Source organism: Strix aluco, chromosome 18 (assembly GCF_031877795.1).
Source record: "Strix aluco isolate bStrAlu1 chromosome 18, bStrAlu1.hap1, whole genome shotgun sequence".
In the NCBI taxonomy this organism is placed as follows: domain Eukaryota; kingdom Metazoa; phylum Chordata; class Aves; order Strigiformes; family Strigidae; genus Strix; species Strix aluco.
In genome coordinates this window covers 2329299-2350373 of record NC_133948.1, presented here as the reverse complement: position 1 = coordinate 2350373, position 21075 = coordinate 2329299, and the positions used below count along the sequence as shown (strand labels likewise).

At 39.1% G+C, this 21075-nt stretch overlaps 1 protein-coding gene across 6 annotated transcripts in view; it reads right to left on the bottom strand.

The window, feature by feature from the left end:
• HECTD4 (HECT domain E3 ubiquitin protein ligase 4) overlaps nt 1-20765 on the bottom strand; it is a 79033-nt gene extending 58268 nt beyond the window's left edge. For all 6 annotated transcript variants that reach the window (XM_074843964.1, XM_074843966.1, XM_074843968.1 and 3 more), the window contains exons 1-7: nt 20325-20765; nt 8006-8523; nt 5364-5453; nt 4862-4992; nt 2498-2606; nt 1706-1844; nt 584-754 (exon numbers count right to left, since the gene is read on the bottom strand). In XM_074843964.1, the coding sequence (XP_074700065.1) occupies nt 584-754; nt 1706-1844; nt 2498-2606; nt 4862-4992; nt 5364-5453; nt 8006-8523; nt 20325-20495 (1329 nt within the window). In that variant the 5' untranslated portion in view covers nt 20496-20765. The remainder of the gene's footprint in view (nt 1-583; nt 755-1705; nt 1845-2497; nt 2607-4861; nt 4993-5363; nt 5454-8005; nt 8524-20324) is intronic.
• Nucleotides 20766-21075: the final 310 nt, after the last annotated feature.

The following is a 21075-nucleotide window of genomic DNA, read 5'->3' as shown; positions in this document are numbered from 1 at the left end:
AGGTGCTTCACTGTCAAAGTACACACACACACAAATGCAAGCATATATATGTGTATATACATACACACACATATGTAAGCCACTGAGATAAAAAGGAGTTCAAACTACTGATACATGTCTCTAGACTTCGTATTTTGAATGCATTCGGTTTTACACTAAAACCAATGGTAGTCATACAACGTAAAAAAATTTTAGGCTATAAAATGCAATGTAGACTAAACAATTGGTTTTGGTTGGCTTTTAAACACAATGAAGCAGATCCACAGTAAAGAACGTTTTAAATCCTAATATGCTGAATTACTGTCCCAGCATAAAACTTAACTGCTAATTATAATAAAACATTTTACATTACAAGACAATTCATACTGCTGGAATATGACAATCGTACGTCCTCTGAAGACAGAGCTGCACAACACGCCTTCTGTTCGGTTAAAAGTTATTTCATAAACACATTACAAACAGCTATTCAGCCTACACATGTCAATATTCAAACCCAACATGTTGATTTGAAAACACTGATATTTAATTAAGCAGTGGTCATGCTACCAACTCCAAAGTCATAGAAAACACATAATTTTCTTACTATAAGTTCAAAAATATCCATAAAGACAGAGTGGCCTTTTGGTGTTTTTTCATTGAGGCTTGCAGGAGACCAAATCCAGTAGAAATATGTACCATCTGAAGAAAGATGCACGGTAGTCATGGTACTGCCAACTGGGAAGTGATTTACTGGCATTGGGATTATCTGACATACCTACAAGAAGGAGAGTATCTTAACAGTTCTTATTTTGAAGTCTGTTCTTATGACTATTAACAGCGTACTTAAAAATAAATAAATTAAGATCAAGTGCAGTTAGTCCAGAAGAGGTTTACTATTGGACATAATAGTACTATTACATTTATTTGTTACAAAGAGGTATTCTGTAATGCTTGCCAAATGGATCTACTGCATACAACACAGCTTATATATCTAAACATTTAACATACCTAAAAATTATCATCTCCTCTCTAATGACTGAGAGCATACCCACAGTACCTTAAGGAAAATATACATGCTTAAGAGTTATCTGCTTTCTGCAACTTCTCTGAAACATTATTCAAAACTTTGGAAAAAAAGCGGAAACGTTCTCAGTTTCAGGAAACACACTGGACATAAATGTGCATATCCATCCTTAAAACCACGGCAGGAGAAAACTCAAAGTAAACAAACTATCCATTTTTTACAAAGGATGACAGTTATTTATCTACAAAACACAATTAGACCAGAAACAATACCTGAATTTTGTTACAGTAGAAGAATGATGAGCTGTTCAGGAAGATCATGCTTTCAGTTTGAATCAAAGTCCATTTTGCTATTGTTTGATTGCTTTATGATGTGACCATACTATATTTTAGCTCTTGCAACACTACCATAATACAGCGTAAGTCTGTATATGCATATACATGTACATATATACACACATACATATACATGCACAGATATATATACACACACGCTCACGCTCTAGCACATGGGAACAGGAATATCTGTAACATAACTTACAAGTTCCATCATGCAATGCTTTCAATGGAGGTTTATAAAAAGGCAGTTTCACAAGGTAAAAAAAAGAAACTTCAAGGACAAAACTAATGAAAGCTAGAAATGGTTGTGATTAAGAACATCTCCTTACTCTACTATAACTCTGCAATGAACTGTTCCTTTTACCTGAAGGGTATGCTGATCCACGACCTGGAAAAGGGAGTGAGGCTTATTATCAAAAGAGACGGGCCGATGGAGAAGTTTGCTGTTGCCAAAAGCAACCCACCCGGTCTCCAGCTCCTCATTACGGCAGTACACAAAACCCCTGGTAAAAAAGCAGTATATTAAAATGCTTTAAAACCCTGTGATATTTTTTTGTTTTTCTACAAACAACTCGCAACCACATTCTTGAACTTTGAACATAAATTCAAGTCAGCGTAAGGCAGCAATTTCTACTGTAAAAGACCTAAGGCATAAGGAGCCTCATGACTTCCAAGCAATAAGGAAGCAAGAAGGTACAGTGAGTCACATCCACACTAATCATTTATATAATGAATGACGTAATTAGAAAACAAATACTTACAAATTCAGCAATTGTACAACTACAAACAAAAAGGTCACAGAACCAGTCTACAGTATAACCCTCTCAGCAAAAAACAAACCAACTTACTACACCTTTAAAAAATTAAATAAAATTTAAAATACCAGCTACTCTGCTAGTATACCTCTTTGCAGGAGGTTGGACTGGATGGCCTCCAGAGGTCCCTTTCAACCTAAATTATTCTAGAGATCTAGAGAAAATATACTCGAGAAGAATTTCAGATGAAAAAAACAAAACAGTAAAATAGCATTTAATGAAAATGCATAATATGCTCTAGTCTTGTTGCACCTAACATCTGAGAGAGGTTTACCGGAACAATAACTTTTTTTTTTTTAAAAACAGATCTGCAGAACAGCAAATATTCAACTGTCACTTACCGCAAAGTACCATGTAATCCAGATCCTAATTTGCTTATTCCTCTGCCCACTGAATTCGTTGTATAAAGATAGAGCCCATCTGCTGCAAGACAGCGCCCTAAGTCTGCATCTGAATTGGGAAGGAAGAATAGAGCAGAGACCTCCTCTGTAATATGCCAAACTGGAAATTCTCCGTGGTCATTAACGCTTCTGTGGTAGCTACCACAGCAACTGGAAACCAACAGATGCTCACGACAGATCGTCACCAACGGGTCAGAACCATTTTTTTAATACTGAATGTATGACTTAGTGTTCCGAGAGGTACTGTAACATAGTCACAGTCCACTCTTTTTTTACATTTCTTTCAAGCCTTACAGAGGTGCCCAGATCACACGAATACTATTCTATACTATTTAAAACCTCCTGCTGTTGCCAAATAAACTTAACAAGAATTAGATGCTAGTCACTCAGCTTCTCTTTTGAGATAGTAAGTGGCATTAGCGCTGTTTTTTCATGATTCAAATGTACATCATTCATTTATCAATAATTTATTTTTCCTGTGTTGTGTTCTCATTTCAGTGTCAAAGACCTGTCTTTGGGTATTATGGCCCAAGCTGCTGTAAAAAAAAAAAACCCCAAACAGTAAGTCTAAACTTGCTTTTTCTGCACACTATTCAAAACTATAAATACAGTAGGAACTAGACCAGCATACCCAACCATGCTCAGGAACACAGGACTATTCAATGAAAGCATTTCAAGCAGAAAATTCCTTCACTACAATATAAAACAAGTTGAGTATTTGCTATTAAATGCCTTCAGAAAGACGCAAATGAGCAGAAGACCATTCTCTTCCAATTTTGCAACAGGTAATGCTGTTCAGAACTGGTAGCAAGATAAAATACAAGTAAGGCTTATGACTATGCAAGTCTTCTTGCTCAGGACTGCTGGTATAACATAATTGTTTGTGAGGAAGGAATAATCCAATATTGAGCCTTGATCTAATTCCTGGTACAACTTTGTGCTTCTCTTAAAGCTAGTAAGCAGACCCTTCCACCTCTGACCGGTTAAATTAAGACAAAAATGTACTTTGAACATAGCTTTCTCACTCAAAGTAGTAATTATTAACAATCAAGATGGTACACACAAGGCAAAGCCTTGTAACAGGGATGTCAATAAACCAGTCCAGTCAATCTATTTAAGGTTACAGTTTCTGAACAGTCAGCTAGCAAAAGGAAAAAAAAAATACATCTAGCCACTCTCATGGCAAAACCACCTCTTCAAAATATAGATGTCTTCATTAAATTTGCAGATAGCCTAAAATGACAAGTCAGCTCTGTAAATTCCTATGGCTTGCATTAAACTTAATGAGATGTCATCAAAGCTTGAACTAGTATTTCTGAAACAATATGAACTCTCATTTAGTGCAAAAATAGTGAGCAAACAAAGCAGCAAAAACTGAGAATTAATTCAGGGAAAGAAATACAAGAGAAGGCATAAAAAACCCCATATAAAACACTGGACAGAAACAAAAGTAGAATAGGAAAAGGGAACCCAAAAAAAAGAAAGCAATGAACTTGTACTTCTAAAAATAAACATGCTCTGCCAATGATAGCTAGCTACTGAATACAGTGATACTGCACAGGACAAATAAGTTACGCTTACTGAGAGACTAATGAGTGGATAATACCCAAACTCAGTTTGACCTCTCTGCGAAATTCCCACTGAAGTCAGGGTGGGTCACTGGATCTACGGCTTTTGATCATTTCCTACAGCCTGATTACCAGACAATTTAAAATAGCATCTGATCTTCAGCAACTGAAAAGCAATGTTTTCTGAACCCCATTATGCTGTAATTAAAAAAAAAAAAAAGCCATACTATCATTAACACACCAGACTTAAGATTTAGCCTCTTAATTTTAATATAAAAACAGGATGATGTTTTCTATCTGATCCCCAAATCAACTTTAAAAAAAGCAAACAAATCATTTACATATCTCGTTAGATTAACTTAATGAGAATAGGTATGGCAAGCCAAACAATGTAAACAATTTAGTACTCCTGTAATTTAGGTCCATGATTTCAAAACTTCAGTTTTGAACGTACAGACTAAGACAACAAAGCACCCAGAGAGTTGCTGCCCTCCCTCTCATTGTATATCAGGCTTTGAGACACTCCTGTGATGCCCAGTTCTCTCTCCAGATGGTCCTTCCAAACCCTTCAGCTTTCAGTTATTTGATATCTACTGTACTTGCTTTTACATTACTTCCAACAGAAAAGGAGAAATTCTTTCCAACTCCAAAGCCTTACATTAATTTTTAAACCATTATCGTCACTAAAAGCATCTTGTCCTCCCCTGCTAATATTGACAGTCATGAAATAATTCACCTTTATTTTCAGTGCTGGAACTACTGTTGGCATCGGGCGCAGGTAACATGTCTTCAAAGCCCCAAGACACTATGTGCTTTCCTCCAAGCAAACAAGAGGGTGAGCCAGGTCCTCCCTCCAAAAGCAACAACCTTTAAGCAGAAAATAAAGTAAGATGCATAGAAAACAGTGATAGCTGATAGCAAAAACTAGCTAAATCAAAAGTTGAGATGAAGATATAGTTCAAGTAATTACTCTCCGTCAGAGTTCATAAGCCACTTAAAGGAATCATCAATATTTAATTAAAAAAATTAAAACTTAACACCCCAAAACAATTAGTAGATCCTTTTAGATTTGACTTTCTAATGTCTTCCTTCTGCAATTGACTAAATTTTGATCTTTCCTAGAGCTTTCAATAACTCTAAAGCCTTTTAATCACATTTAAAGACATTTATCTGTAAATGCACTTACATATTTTCAGAGCTGGTCTAGAAGTGCTACAATTAGAAAAGTCACTACAAACCTGTACAATACATCAGCCACAGGCAAGGATCCTAGATCAGTCTGTTTCTGTAATAGATGCACTGTATGAACAAAGGTTTTCAGCGACCCTCTAAAAGGATAAGAAAAACATGAATTAAAGATGTCTATTGAAACAAGACTGAATGCACACAGACAACAGCATCTACGTAGAATATAACATCCAGTACCATAAAGAGAGAATATCCAAGATATGTCATCAAGCTTCTTTCCTAATTTGCATTTCTTTTCTGGATGATTTTCATTCTTTTGTGGAGGAAGTGAAAAGAGGAAGAGAGGGTAACATAAAGGAAGAATGCTGGCGAACTGCTGGTCTAAATCACGCCAGCTTTTTGGAAGAGGATGACGCACCGTGCAGGTAGGGAGATCAGCACCCATGGGCTGTGTCATAAACACCACGTACAGGAAAGGCAATCTAGGCACGTGATAAAATACCTCCATCTTGCGTCTATTAGACAGCTACTTTCACTATTTCTTGTAGCTGATTAATCATATTTAAATCTTCAAATACAAGCTGCGGGTCTTCCTGGGGCTGAGCCAAAGTATTAGTAAGAGCTGCTGCAGACATAGCTAGAGCTGGCTTTCTTGACTAAAATAGAAAAGACCAGACTAATTAATTTATTACCAAGATGCTGATTACTTTTACTTCCAAACATAAATTTGGAAGCTTTTCCCCCTTCTGAAATGATGCATTTAAATGTATATAAGGACTAGATACTTCTGAAAACAAAATCAAACCGAAGTAAGAGTTGCTTCTAATCTTGCCTAAAAGTGTGTTGCTTTAAAATTTTTTTGTGGTATTTACAAATATACGAAGTTTGTAACTATAATTCTTGTTCATTCATAAGTTGAATACTTTTTTTGGAGAATCTATGAAACCTGTACATAAGTATAGTGGAAAACACCTGTTTTTTGTAGAAATACAGAAATACAGAGGTCTTTAAAAAATATATTTCACAGTTTCTGTTTTAAAGGTTGGGGTATTAGGAAAAGTTATTTTCTGGAAGATGTGGTGGCTTTATTTCCAGGTATAATAGCCTAGCTAAATATGAGAAACTTGACTGTATCTTCGGCATGACAGTAGTCAGTTATGAACTGATTTCTTTAGAAGCATGACTGATCAATTGAAGAGGTCCTTTCCATGCTCCCTGCTGAATACAGCCTTTTGCTCCCTGTCACACATGGTCAGCCTTAGCTCCTTAACTTTCCTCCTCCACACCGCAAACTCTGTCTTCCCCCCCACTGCCATTTTCAGCTCTATGCTTCCACTGATGAATCTCAGCTTGCAGACAAATGACACTGAATACTTCAAAGCGCCTCAATTAATTATTGAAAGCAATATTTACCCTGTTGTTTTATTCTTAGTAATATGAAGCACCCAAGATTGTAACTAGGAATTTCAATAATAGTCTCATTTTTAAGGCTTTTTCTTCATAATGGCACCCAACACAACTTACATATTTAAAGGAAAAATGCAAGGCTTTCACAGGTGAACAAAGCACATCAGGATGTTACAACTCTGTAAGCAATGCAAGACAGATTTGCAAAGAAAATATAAGATCAACCTTCATATCAAAAGGTGTATTCAAAATTTAGCTCTTTTACAAATTCAGCTGTAAAAGAACATCCCATACCTCCTGAAAATTGACATCTGGAAAAAAAATTAATGAGATCGTGTTTATCAAATCCAATTTATCTGAGCTTTGTTCAAGTACACTGCCTTTTAGATAAGGCGGCTGTCAGTGCAGAAGAGTTTGCCACATACAGTAGATTTCTCATTGACTTCATTAGAACAAGTACACTAGAAATTAAGTGTTCTTCATTTGAATAAACCTTTTTCTAAAGCAAATCATGACATCTCCTGAGAACTTAAACATCTTAAATCAGAGTTAAACTTGACAGACAAGATTGCAATCTGAGAAACATTAAAGCCAAGATTTTCAAAAGGCTACTAGTGACTTTAGACCCACGTTCATGTGGCTTTGCAGAAGATAAGCTTTATATACTCCTCCCCCTCTCCCCACACTTCATCCCCTAAAAAGCACCAGTTTTTATTAAAAGCAATTAAGGCCACTTTGTCCTCAATCACCTGATGCTGTGCTAAACCCATACAGGGCACGGGATGGTTCAACCCACACTGGTTGAACTCTTCACTAGCCACAAAATGAAAAAATGCCTCCAGATGTCTCACAGGCACCACTGAAATCTGAAATTAATTGCCCTGAAACTTGGCAGTAATGCCTTCTACAGCCAAATGAAGGTGCATAAACTACGGGATTAAAGGGGCAGTACAAAGGGAAAAGTGAGACAACTCTCCTCCATGATAAAAACATTTGGAACCATTCCTAGAACAGATCACTGCAGTAGAAGCAGCAATATGCACAAGAGGCATTTCTAACCTAGATCCTTCTGTTTTTACATATGCTAAACACATGCAAAAAATAAACGCTTAGCTTATCAGCTTCACCCTTTCCAAACCAATATTTAAATATTAGAAAGAAAAACACTAGTGTAAACCAAAAATTAGTATCAACAGTGTGGTCACATCATTTTTGATTCTTATGTTTAAGTGCAAACACTTACCACCAATATCAACCACAACATGTTTCAGTGCAGCTTCCTTACCTTGCACAAGCCAAGGCAACTAGGGCAGCAGCAGCATTTTCTTTTTGCTTATATGGAATCTGTTGGCCTGAAGCAGAAGTGTCTTCCAGCCAGGAGCACAGCAAAGACTCTATCCCATTAAGACAGTCAGCTGGTTCCTTAGTCAAACTCAAAGGCTGGCAGTCTCGAAGGCAATTCAATAGCACCTCAGCAGTTATGTTACAGAGAGAAGGGTCTGTTCTACTTTGAGACTGAATGAGGGGAAAGACCAAAAGAAGCCCCATCCGTGAAGTAAACGGTGCCTGTTCAGGCTGCTGTAACAAGCCCTGACGCTTGAGCAAGGCCAGTGCTTCTTCGTCCCCGGAGCTCTCCCGGTCATGCTGCTCCTCCAAGGCCAGCTGGCGCTGGGCGTTCCAGAGTCCCCGCAGAGCGTTCAGGCGGTACTCCAGCAGTCGAGCATAAGCATTGCTCTGGTTTCCACACACAGATCGTAAGCGCTCAGCCAGCTCCGTCGGATTCTTGGTCTCAAATGTTAGTATCTGAAAGGAGGGAAAAAGTTGCTATTTATATAGGTTTTCTTCTTAAAGGAAAAAAAAAAGTAACGTATGCCTGCAGTATGATTTCTAGATCAGCTGTCCTCTACAACAAATTGTGTAATCATTATTATTTTTTTAAATTTCTGAGCATGAATAAAGTAACACTGGAGGCCAAAGAGCATGCAAGCGGTACAGTCTGTTACTGCTGAGTCAGCACTGTCACTGAACCCCCCCGCCTTGGGGATTGCTGACAGAGATTTTTCAACTTTCGATTGTGATGCTAAACCAACAGTAAGATAGATCTTAAAGAAAAATACATACAAATAGTTATCTTTGAAAATAAAGCCTCGCCTTCCCTGGAGCATTTTTTTTTGTAATCAAGGCAATTTTGCTAAGAACTTCAAAAGGACTGAGGGGGTGGAGGGTCCCAGGGGCTGAGTTTAGAGCCCTTCTACGGAAACTAATAGGTCAACAATATTTTGTAGTAAGAATGTGTATGTTCTAGTTTTAGAGCTTTCTCAAACAAACAAACTAGTTCTCTGAAATGAACCAAGAGTTGTGCTGTAAGCAATCCCTCCCATTTTTTTTTTCCTCCTCAATTTTATCACACTGCACTTAGCTACACCTTTCTCAAAATATTTCCAGTTGCTGCCATAGTTTAAAAACCTAAAAGTCTCATCATCATCATTTCAGACAGAAGAAAGAGGCCTTTTCGGCACTTCTAAGAAAAACTGGAGACAGAGTTAGAACAACAGAAAACAAGTAAACCATGACAGAAAGAAAAATATTTATGGGTTAGTACCCAGCCTGGTACTTGAAAGAACTCAGACTGTTAAGTAATTACAGGCAGCTTTTCTCCCTACAGCATACAACCACAGTTGAGATCAGCAAAATCACTTAAGCTACGGCAACCTCAAGGAAAGCAGCGAGCCAAACATTTTCTGATACTTCGGATCCAGTGTCCAAAGGCCTTCTGCCTGCATGTCACACTGCCTCATCTCATCCACCTCCAAACACACTCTCTTTGGCCCATCTTTATGCTGTAAAACTGTCCTTCCCTCATTTAATTTAAAAAAAAAATAAATAAAAAGGAAGAAGAATGTGAGAGATTAAGAGATGCAATGGGTAATTTCATACAGGGTTGTTTGTTGGTTTTTTAATTGTAGGCAGTAGTCATACAGAATACGAAATAGATGTTTATGTCTAATTGTAGAATTTTGAACAGCTTGATAAAAGGCTTCAGGACAAATCACATCTGCCATTTCTACAAACACCCTTACTAAAGTCAATGAAACAGCTTTTCAGTAGAAAACTTATCATTAGAGTCGTGAAAAGTTCACTTTAAAGTAATTCACACAATAATTACACTTGAATAGATGTTAGTATCGGAGCTTCCTAAAATAATGAACTTCTTTTAATTAATTTCTTAAAAGAAATTAAGAATATTAGTCTCTAAACCACATATACGTTTAAAATAACCACCTCATGTTAATTTGTGTTCTATTGCCACAAAAATAAGTTTAATTGTTTCCTGTTATAGATGCAATCACTTTCTAAAACAGTTTGGTTTTGACTTTCTTGAACTAAACTAAATACATGATGGATCCTCTACTAAGTGATAACAAGCTGCAGAAATGGAGGAAAAAGAGAATTACTGTTTCCATCTTGAGAATTACATGCTGAAGAAAACAGGTTTATGGTCTTTAGCTATACTAATAACAAAGACACCACAAAAGACAAGTTGTGGTATGCTTAGTTGGCTTTCCCTTTTAGATTACACTTCCACTGCGGGGGGAGCTGCTTATAGTCTTCTCCCCTTCCTATAAATATAGTGGAAACCTGGAATTCATGCCAGGTAATATTTCAAAAAGTTGTGGCCACCTAAATTATAACAATTAATTCATAAACTTTGTACAACCTCATGTGGACTTTGAGCCAAATCTGTACCCAGTGTGTAATAACAAGTGGAAGGTTTAAATATTCAAACACATGAGAACTGCTTTATTTCAACCAAATTGCAAAGGCAACCAAAGACTGAGTCCCAATTGCAACTGATGAACATTTTTTCCAGTTTCCTTCAAGTTACCAAAGTTATGTTTGGTGGGTTCTCAAAAAAACCTGTAATCAAAATTGCTGCAAAGGTCCACATTTTGGATATAATTTAACCTTGCAAATTTTGTCACTCATTAGGATCCAACTGAAGGCACACTTACGAAAACTAGTCACACTGTCACACGCTCTCGTTCCTCAGGTCCCACAGTTTAGCAGGAAGATGGATTTTTTGTCTTTGATATTGCTCTACATCTCTGAGTCTGTCTTGTATAAATCAAGACAAGAAGCCAGTGTCAAGTATTTGCAGATATGCTGATGAAAAGCCTTTCCCTGCTGAAGTTTTATTTTCTCACTGTTCTCACAGTTTGCTTTATAAGCATAGTATGGTCTGTCTGGAACTGTTAAGAGTGTTTTGCTTTGGTCTTTCATAAAGGAAATATGCATTAATTTGGGTTAGCGATATATGAAGTATACTGCATTCTAAAATGGGACTTACAGTTTTTTGAAAATAAAGCCATTTACATAATCTGGTTTTCATACACGGCTTATGGATCCAGTGAAAAAACCTAACTATTCAATGTCATCTAAAAGTCTTAAGTAGGCATTTGTACTTCCAGAAAATAACAGGATATTAGGAGAAAGGTGTAAGGTCAACTACTATACAGGAGTCTTCAGAAAATTTTGTTTAAGTCTGTTTTCTTCAACAGACATTTTACTGACTAGAGGCAAGTACTCAGAGGTACCTCCAAAAAGGAGTCTCAAAAGCCAATTTTCACAGTGACTGGCCGTCACAAACAACTGGGGAGCTTTCAGGGTTCAGACACGCTCCTAAGACCTTGTCGCACAGGAGGGAACCGTTCTGGTTCTCACTGGTTAGCAAAACACTCCTCTAACCCAATACATTTGGCCCATGCCACATGCACTGCTTCCCTTTGGATAGTCTGAAGGCTTCACAAAGGAATCACAGCCCTTGCCAAGGTTTCCTCAGCACACTACAGTTTTCTCATATCTTCAGACAAAGCTTGTTATCTTGAAGCTACCTGAAGTCAAAGCAAGTTAAAGTAAAATGCAAGAAAAAAAACCCACCACATTTATTCACAGATTCGGAAACAGACAGTACAGCTACCAGTGTTCATAAAAGACACAGGTGAAGAAAGGAAAATCTGTGCTAAAATAACTTGTACTAAGATTGAATCAGAAAGCTATTCCCCATCCTTTACCAGCTGATTTACTGCAGACCTCCCTGGCACGTGGCTGGCTGTCGGAGGCTGCCATTCAGAACACCTTTTGCCCCAGGCTGCACCCACTACAGGTGGTTTCTTCAGGCTATAAAAGCTGGTGTACTCTGCCAAATCTCTCTTTTTAAATCCCCCAGAAAAATTCAATCCTTCTCCCCCAGATGAGTTTATTCTCTTCGTATCCAGGAGATGTGACCATTCTCTTTGTTACATTAAGCACAGATTCATTTCCCTGCAGATGCACATGTCTGTTACTCAAGCTGTCCTCTCCAACACTTCACTGAACAACTACTCCTCATTCAGAAAGAGGTAAAACTCCCTTTCCCCTGCCTCCCTGATGCCTCAGTATTTACACTTGAGTATTTACGCTCTGATTTAGGACTGATCTCCAGCATCCTTTTCTTAGTGGTGTTTGGGCACCCCGCCTCGATACACAACACTTGGGGAGATCTCAGGCACATCACAAGCAGTCACCCGCACCAGTAAATAATCAGGCACTTCACAGCACCAAACATTTTTGGCTAACAAGGCTTAAACAGAATCTAAGAGGATGAAAGGATATAACAATCACATTGCTTTGCTATGAAACAAGTTACCCAAGTATCTACTTAATCTGAAAAGACAACCTCTAACAGAAATAGCAGCGTAACAGTCACACCATCAAGCTAGAAACACAAACAAACATATGCTTAAAGGAAGAATACTAAACAAAATCTGAACATACAGATTATATTCAGAATTAGCAAAAGACAACTAGCCAAGCTAGAAAAATGATACTATGAAAACAAGGACATGAAAACGTTAAGATGCTTAGTAGCAGTTAAAATGTAAAGGGAATTGAGAGAATCTACCTTATGTACATTGGTGGTGCTAGAGCAGTCCTTCTGCTTTAGGTAAGGCATATTAAGATTTTCCTTAGGAACAATCAATAATATTTACCAAAAAACCACTTTAGAACAAAATACAAAGGTTTAAAGAATAACTTCTAAAGAACAACAACAAAAAAAGCAGTCAGTGCAAAAAGGGTAATTTAATGTAACCAAGTAATCCTAATATAAATTCTAAAGTAACCAGGACACTAGAATTAGGGGAAGAAATAAAACTTCACCACTTTTTAAGAAGATCTTTTTCTGTATCTGGTTTTGCAAATAGGGTATATACATCACACTGACAGTTTTGCAAATGAGAAACTACTCTTCAGTCACTTTGAAATTAGTTCATACACTGTGACCGTGATCATCACTTATTTGCCAACTTTGTCTACTTCTAGTTAGTAAAGACATTTGAAAAGTTCTGATTTTTAAAGTCTCACGCTTAACAGCCTGAAGTTACATATAATTAAGAACTGTGTTAGTAAAAAGTCTGTCACTGTTCTAATTTTGCAGTATCTTGTCCTTCAAAATATTTTAAAATAAATTTCAATAAATATTTTAATTAGAAAATAGTGGATCCAAAGTTCAATCTCTCTGGTTGTTGACATCAACATTGAGAGATACAAAAGGTATTTAACTTCAGACCGCTGACTATGCAGAGGATGTCACCTTTCCTGCCATATTTTTGTCCTGTTTTCATCCTACTACGTGACCTTAACGAGATACTTCTTCCCATTAAACAATATTTTTGCCAATACTGCTCCAGAAAGCAGTCACTCCCATGCACTATTATTCAGGTAAAGTGTTTCTCTACTGATATTAAATACCAGATGCACTACAATTAAGACATGCTAATCTACACGAAAAGTTTTAGCCTGAGGTTTTGCGACCACATTAAGTAAATTTAAGTGAGCTGCCACTAAAAGGCAGCTTTTTCCTCTGGCTAAAATTCCTGCCCCTTCATCCTCTCCCTGGTGCTGACAGTAATGACTGGGGGCAGGGGATGTGTGTGTTTGGGGTTTTTTTTAATCTAGATTTTTGGTTTAGACCAGTTCCCTGGTATGGAAGAGCAGGTAGAATGGAAAGAATTAGAATGGAAAAGAAAGAAGAAAATGCATGGCCAGTGACAGATGTGAACAAGGACTTTTTGCAACAGCTCTCCCAGTGCAGTAGCTTAACCAACAGTCTCGGGCTGAATATGCTGGTTTCATTGATCAGTTTTAATTCCACTACATAGGGAAATGATGAGCAATGAAACCGTTCACAAAGGGGTATTTTTTCCTAAAGTTACATATTGCAGGTGAAAGACTTTAAATCTCCAGAATAGCATTTAATTCTTTCTCTACATAATTAAATTGGCTGAACTTCACACAGACAGACGACAACTTCTTGAAGACGGTACATTTATTACCAATATCAATTAGATCTGTAACACCCCCCTGAGTATTAAACAAGTATTATTCCCATCTCACAGGAGAAACAAACCAGAAACAACCTCAAAATCATAAGGTATCTTTAACAGCAGCATGAAAAAAACTTAACTATTGTACTTTCAACACCATGTTACAGCTATAATGTCATTCCTCTTGTACTGCACAGTTAACATATACAGAGCACCACTTGTTTACTTGGTTCTTTTATCTCCAGAAATACAAATGAAATCATGTAAAAAAGACTGAATTACAAGATTTATACATTATTCTATAAGAGAAATACCAGAATTGACAGTTTTAAAGGTACCCTGAAAACTGAAATACACATCAGAATTTAAACCGCTCCCATAAACAACACTGTGTACCTACTCCTAGTCTTCCACTTGCTGTTGCTCTGCTGGGTAACAGCGTTTCTGCTCATGGCAATTTCTGAAGACACACAGTAGGAAGCGATCTTAGTGCAAACACTGCCTTGATTTCTTTTAAAACATTTTTCTAAACCTCTGTAAGGCTTTTTGTTTGATATGTCTGTGCGTTTGTAAAATGTATAAATATGTACAAACGTTTTCATCCTGATGTCTTAGGTATTGAAATTTTATGGGTTCTTAGCAGCTGCTGCATGCTTTACGTTATGCTTTTACTGTTGCAGTTGAAAACTAAGTTTTGAGATTGTTCTGATTTTTTCTGCTTCAAGAAATGTTAACAGTATCACCTTGTTCAAAGCCTCTACTGATTCACAATCCTGGACATGGAGCAGCACAGCTTTTTAACAACTCAGCTAAAAGCATGAGCTATTTTCCCTTGTGAAAGCATTAGAAACCTCATTACTTGCTCAGAAATAAGCACTAAGAAACCTGTATCTTTCACTGCACACACAATATTGTACCAATTTTTTTTGGTAAAAAATTTACCAAATTATGATGATCCCTGAGATGAATTACAGAGTACAGGCAAGCTGTAAACACACAAAAACTGCTATAAAAGAAAGTATTGTTTCTTTATTTGTTCATTTATTAAAATATTTTTGGCTTTTAAGTAGTAGATTAAAATGTCTGTGAAAGGTAAAGAAAAAATCTTTGTCATTTAAACATCTGAGAGTGCAGATCACTGAACTTATCAACTGCAATCGGTAATAAGAACTATATTTGGGAAACATACTTGCAAAATCATCCTTTAGAAGTTTTCTAGTATTTCTCTACTAGGATAACTAAAACATGACTTTAAAAAGAACAAGTCAAGAGGCATGGTAGTCCATATTCTAGAAGTCTGATAAATTCAAATGTGCCATTTTATGACAATTGATGATAACAACAGCAACTCTGCTGGAGATTAAATCACACAATATTGGTGGTTTACACTATATCTAATGAAAGTGAGCTTAAAAGGAAAGCCATAAAGATTTCCAAGTCCTCTCAAAGGGCAAGTGAGAGATTTACAGCAATGCCTGAAAGAATGCCACCAATTCCTGTGCAAAAGAGCGAGCCAAGGCTCACATTTGGAAGGTTGTCTTCCTGTGCAGATTAACTTCAAGAACTAGATTAATCTGGCGTTACTCTGAAAGCTATAAACATGCTCCAAGAGGAATACTGGAGTATTTGACATGGAAGGGGATGCAAAAGGCAGGACTAGGAAAGTTATAAGCCTGATGTACATGCCTGGATCAGCAGTTCCCAAGCTAGAGGTTGTAACCCCAAGAGGCGTCATCCACTTAGTAAAAAGTCAATTAATTGTTTATGCTGGTATTAGGGATTTCTGTCTTGACAGAGGTGAAGCTTGTAGATGGAGGTAAGGTCACAACCAGAAAGATTGGGGAAGCTCTGACCTAGATAATTACAGAGAACTACTCTCTCCTTCAGCAGTCAGGGAGAAGTGACAAAACATTTCTTCTAGTCCATCAGGAAAATGGGTGAAAGCTTCAAGTTTAGCAGGTACCTTCACATCTAAATCACTTTGACAGAGAACACGAATTATTCACAAGATTGGCACATGCTGCTAAAATAGCACTGGACTTCAGTTATTCAACTTCTCCCTAGAGGGAAGACCAGACCATACAGGGGGGAAGATGAAAGGACACCACCTTTATTTTATTTTTTTACACTTACATTTGATTAAAAATACATATCTGCAGTGCAGAGTGACAGCTGCCCAGTGGCATCTCATACTTTGTCCTATAATAAGAGCTTGATGAGAGTCAAAACATCAGATGAGGACAGATAACATACATGATCCAGACAGCTATTGAGGGAGGAGCTACACTTTCAGCTCCACATTAAAAAAAAAATACTAAAGAAAAAAAAAATACCAAAGGAAAAAAAAAATACCAAAGGAAAAAAAAAATACCAAAGGAAAAAAAAAATACCAAAGGAAAAAAAAAATACCAAAGGAAAAAAAAAATACCAAAGAGAAAAAATACTAAAGAAAAACCCCAACTTTTCCAGGCTATGAAAGAGAGCAGCAAGAACAGATATCCAAATGCCTATTCCCTCTGTTGGGCTGTTATGTAAAACAGAGTGCTTACGAGTTACGTGGAGTGACACATAAGGTTGTTCTACTTTATACTGTGACTATATACTGAAGATTTGTCTTTCTTCCCACTTATTTCCTTGTGGAAAAAAATAACTGAGCCTATCTCTAGTTAGTTGAAAAATTGACGATACTGCAAATTTAAAACTAATAAAAATACCAGCTACAAATTTGAAGATCAGAACGAAGGCCTCCTCCAACGGAAGGATCACAGTGGTAACGTATGGCAACCAAACTAAACGGCCTAGCTACGAGCGAATGCCTTTTGGCCATCATCTGATGGCTATGTCATAGGCAATGTTAACAATCCCTGTTCAGTTATGTCCTTCTTAAGTTACCAAGGGTTAACACAGCAATTTATATTGCTGGCGCTCTCATAAATTGCGGCACATTGACTCTGGTGTAGTGGCACATTAAAACGACGTGGTTTAAGGGACCTCTACCTTCAGACATGCCTCTTGCCCCACTCCCAGGGGTTACTGTCTCGGTGAAAGATGTTTGATTGGGAGGATTCTGGAAGTGCTGCAGTTTCCATTGTGGCACATTAAAGAACAGCTCATCTTGCATTAAGCTGTCCCTCCTGTGCAGGCATTGACATCCAGGGCAGAGACCAGACAAAATGTCATGGCAACAGCTTCAGTTGTTAGTCACATAAGGTTGGCTCCAAGAAGCAGAAGACTTTGCACTTTGAAAGTCATTTCTCTGTATGAAAGGCTTTAAAATAAGGGTGCAAAGGCTCGCATAACTGCTAACTAATCTAGGTCTCTTGACCAGAAGATTTTATTGGGAAACCCGTAGCAGGAGCAGCTTTTTGTACACACATCATTACAAAATTCTAATCAAATTTAAAAAGTGCCCCTTTTCTTTTTGGTAATAGATATTCTTTGTAAATATGCTGATAGACAGCCCAAGAAGTTGGCATACGTGTTTACATCACATAAAAACTAAAAACAAACCAGAAACCCCCACTCTCTTTAAACCTAAAAATACTCTTTGAACAAATTACCTTCACGTGAAAAAGAATATTAACACTTTCATAACCTATCATTAAGGAAAAAATAAGTATATATATACACACATATATATAAATACATTAAAAAAAATTAAAAGTTGTATGGGAGTCCAAACAAGAAAATAATAAATTTTCATAAGCCTTTTTTATACCGTACCATAACACTTACATACCTGTACTGTAACATTTTTTCCTCTGCTTTTCTTTTTATAAATAGACAAAACCTTTCAACAGAAAGACAAAGGAAACACATCCAAATACATTGACATTATTCACCAATAAACTCTTTAAAGACATATGCAAGCAAAATAGACCAGAATGATACTTCCCCTTCCCCAAAAATATCCATTTAGGTACACTACATCTTTTAATTAAGCACATCATACCATAAATTCAGTCAGGGTTCTCACCACCATTGATGAAGCACAAGAAGTATATTAAAGAAGTTTACTAATCAAAGCAGCAGCTGCAGCATCTCCTACCCTTGTCCAATAACATATCCCAAGAGATTTCTATTTGGACCATTTTCAAATATATTTATTACATTGCAAGTAGGAGTAGAAACAGCGCAAATGAGCTATTCAGTGTATTAGTCGACTGCATGGCCACACTTCAATAAGATGCATGCACCTATTTCCACAAAATGGCTCCTCAAAGCCATTCCAGTTTACCAAGGTAGCCCTTTATTTTAAAAAACATTTAACAAAAAAGGCAGAGAAAAGTTATGAGCTGAATAGTTCACATTTACACCACTTGAAATTTCACTTTTTTTTTTTAACCCTCCCCCCTCAATACCAAAAACTAGAAACCATTTTACAAACAAGATCTGAAAAATAAAAGTCACTTGTGGTCATCATTTCTTTCAGTGGAATGAAATAAAATTCTTTCACATTCTGCCACTTAAGACTATAGATCAAAATAAGTACCATAGCAAAAAGTCTTATTTATTTATTTATTTTAAAGTTTCACATTGCAAACATGCACGACAGCAAAAAAATCTCTGGCACAGAAAAAATTATGTGAATCTGTGGCACTGGATTGCTGAAACACTAGAATGAGTGTCATAAAGGGCAAGACACAGTAATACTAATTCCATCCCTATCTCTCCCAAACAATTATAGTTTTACAGACATTCCTAGCACTAACAAAAAATTCTCCAGAGCTGAAGTGTTTGTCAAGTGAAGCTGTGTGTCAAGTTTCATGCTGGAACATACTTCTGGTCTAGGTTGCAAGATCTTAAAAATAAGGTTTGGTTTGGTTTTCAGTTTGTTTTCTAAAGGATATCCTCCTTCATTACGATATAACAAGAATAATGCTGTGGGAGCACGTATTTTTCTAACACAGTTATTAGACTTGATGCTGCTTCTAGAACTATGTAAAGGAATTTAAATATTTTCTTGAATACAAGCTGCATTGAATACCAGAGTGGACTCTGATCACAAGGGAGAATCATTCTGTGTTTATACACATAGAGATAAGACATCCACCTTAAAAGTCTCTCTTTGCCTGTTCATGTGGTATTTGCCAACATCCATTTCATGGGAGCAGCTAATGTTCCCATCCCAATCCCCAGTGTCACATCACACAGAAAAGAAAATGCATGTTCAGCAAAAAATATCTTTCCTTAGATAAGGCTGTGGGAAGTTTTCAAAAACACCATAAAGACCTCACGTCACAAGGTGAACAATGATGTTCTCAGAGCTGCAAGCCTGGCTCATGGGTTCCTCTTAGCAACACCCCAGTTCGCAGCCAAAGCTTCACTAAAGGCTTTTGCGGCCTAAATGCTTGTGACCTAACGTAGCACACAGATAAAGCTCCTGCTGAACCATCCTCTCTCAGCTCACACCACTCAGCTCCTCTGACAAAGACCCTGTGTCATTGCAAGCCACATTGCTGGAGAAGAGGGCGGGGTGAAAGAAGAGAAGGGAGGCACACAGGAAAAAAAAAAAAAAATGCAGTCTACAAAATAGATGCAACCTACAATCCGTGACATTCAGTCCTTCACCATTTCCTCATAAAACAGCTGTACCGTCTGCCCGCAGCCAAAACCCCAGCAGTTTTGAGAAGGTAAAAAGCTGGAATGAAAATCTCAGCTGCCCTCCGGGCTCTTTAATAACAATCACTGTCAACAGCCTAAATAAAACACCCAGACGCCCCAGTACCCTAAGCATCTTATTGTAAGGCTGATTAATTACAAACCATCTAAAAGTAACAGCAAAAAGATACAAAAGCATAAATAAAAATAAATGAGCCAAAAGCCACCTTGAAATACATGAGCACGGTTCGGATTTCCAAACCCTACCGATTCAAAACAAGGAGGTAGCACCAACACTTCACCCTCCATCTTCATTAGCGCCTCACCACCCTCCTGCCCAGCTCCACTTTCACCATTATTTGAAATAAAATTCGATTGACTTAGAACACATAGAACTGCCTCAATACCAGCTGGCTCCATACCCCAAATCCTTCACCCTGCGTCCGCATCCACCATTCTCCACCCCAGCCCCCCCGTCCTCCCCTAGTCATCCTCCCTGCACCCCCCCCCTTCCAAGACCATCCTCCTCCTCGCCTCAGGCCCTCACAGCCACTGTCCCTCCTCCCCCGAGGGCACCCTCCTCACCACCCCCGTCCCTCCCCTCAGCTCGGGGGAGGGGGGGCCGCGGGCCCGACTCACCTCCAGCTCGGTGTCGCCGGGCTCAGCCACCCCAATGATCTCGCTGGGCAGCTCGGCCAGGTCGGTGACCCGGATCAGCCCGTCGTGCAGGAAGATGGTCTCCTCCTTCACCGACAGCCACTGGGCCGAGTCGGTGGCCGCCGCCGCCGAAGCGCCCGCCGGGGACCCCATGGCGCGGACGGCGGGGGGGCTCCGCAGGGCTGAGGCGAGGCGGGTCCCGCTACCCCCCCATGGCGGGGGCAGGGCGGGGGCAGGGGGGTCCCCAGCGGCCTGGGTGCCGGACAGCCGGAGCGCGGTGGGCAGCAGCGAGGAGCGGCGCGTTGCCACCGCGGCGCCAGCGGAGCGGGGACCTCCGGGAGCCGCCGTGCCCGCCCGCAGCCACCACGTCCCGCTCCCTCCTCACACACACAGGTGACAGCGCGACGCCATGTTGGGGGCTGAGGCGGGCCCGGCATGCACCGCGCGAGGAACAATACACCCTCCCCCCTCCCAGCCCCGCGGGGCCACGCCCCCCGCCGCGCCCCGCCCTCGCCGGCCCCGCCCCCGGCGCCCCTCGGTGCCGCCCCCGGGCCCGGGCCGCGCCCCCCGACACCCCGCCCTCACGGGCGGCTCCCGCCGCGCCCCGCTGCCCCCCCACCCCACACCCCCGGGAGCGGTTCCCCTCAGCGCCTCGCGCCGCACCGAGGGGCGATCCCGCCGCTGCCCTCAGCGCCGCGGCCGCTCCCCTCAGCGCTTCACCTCCGCGCCTCTC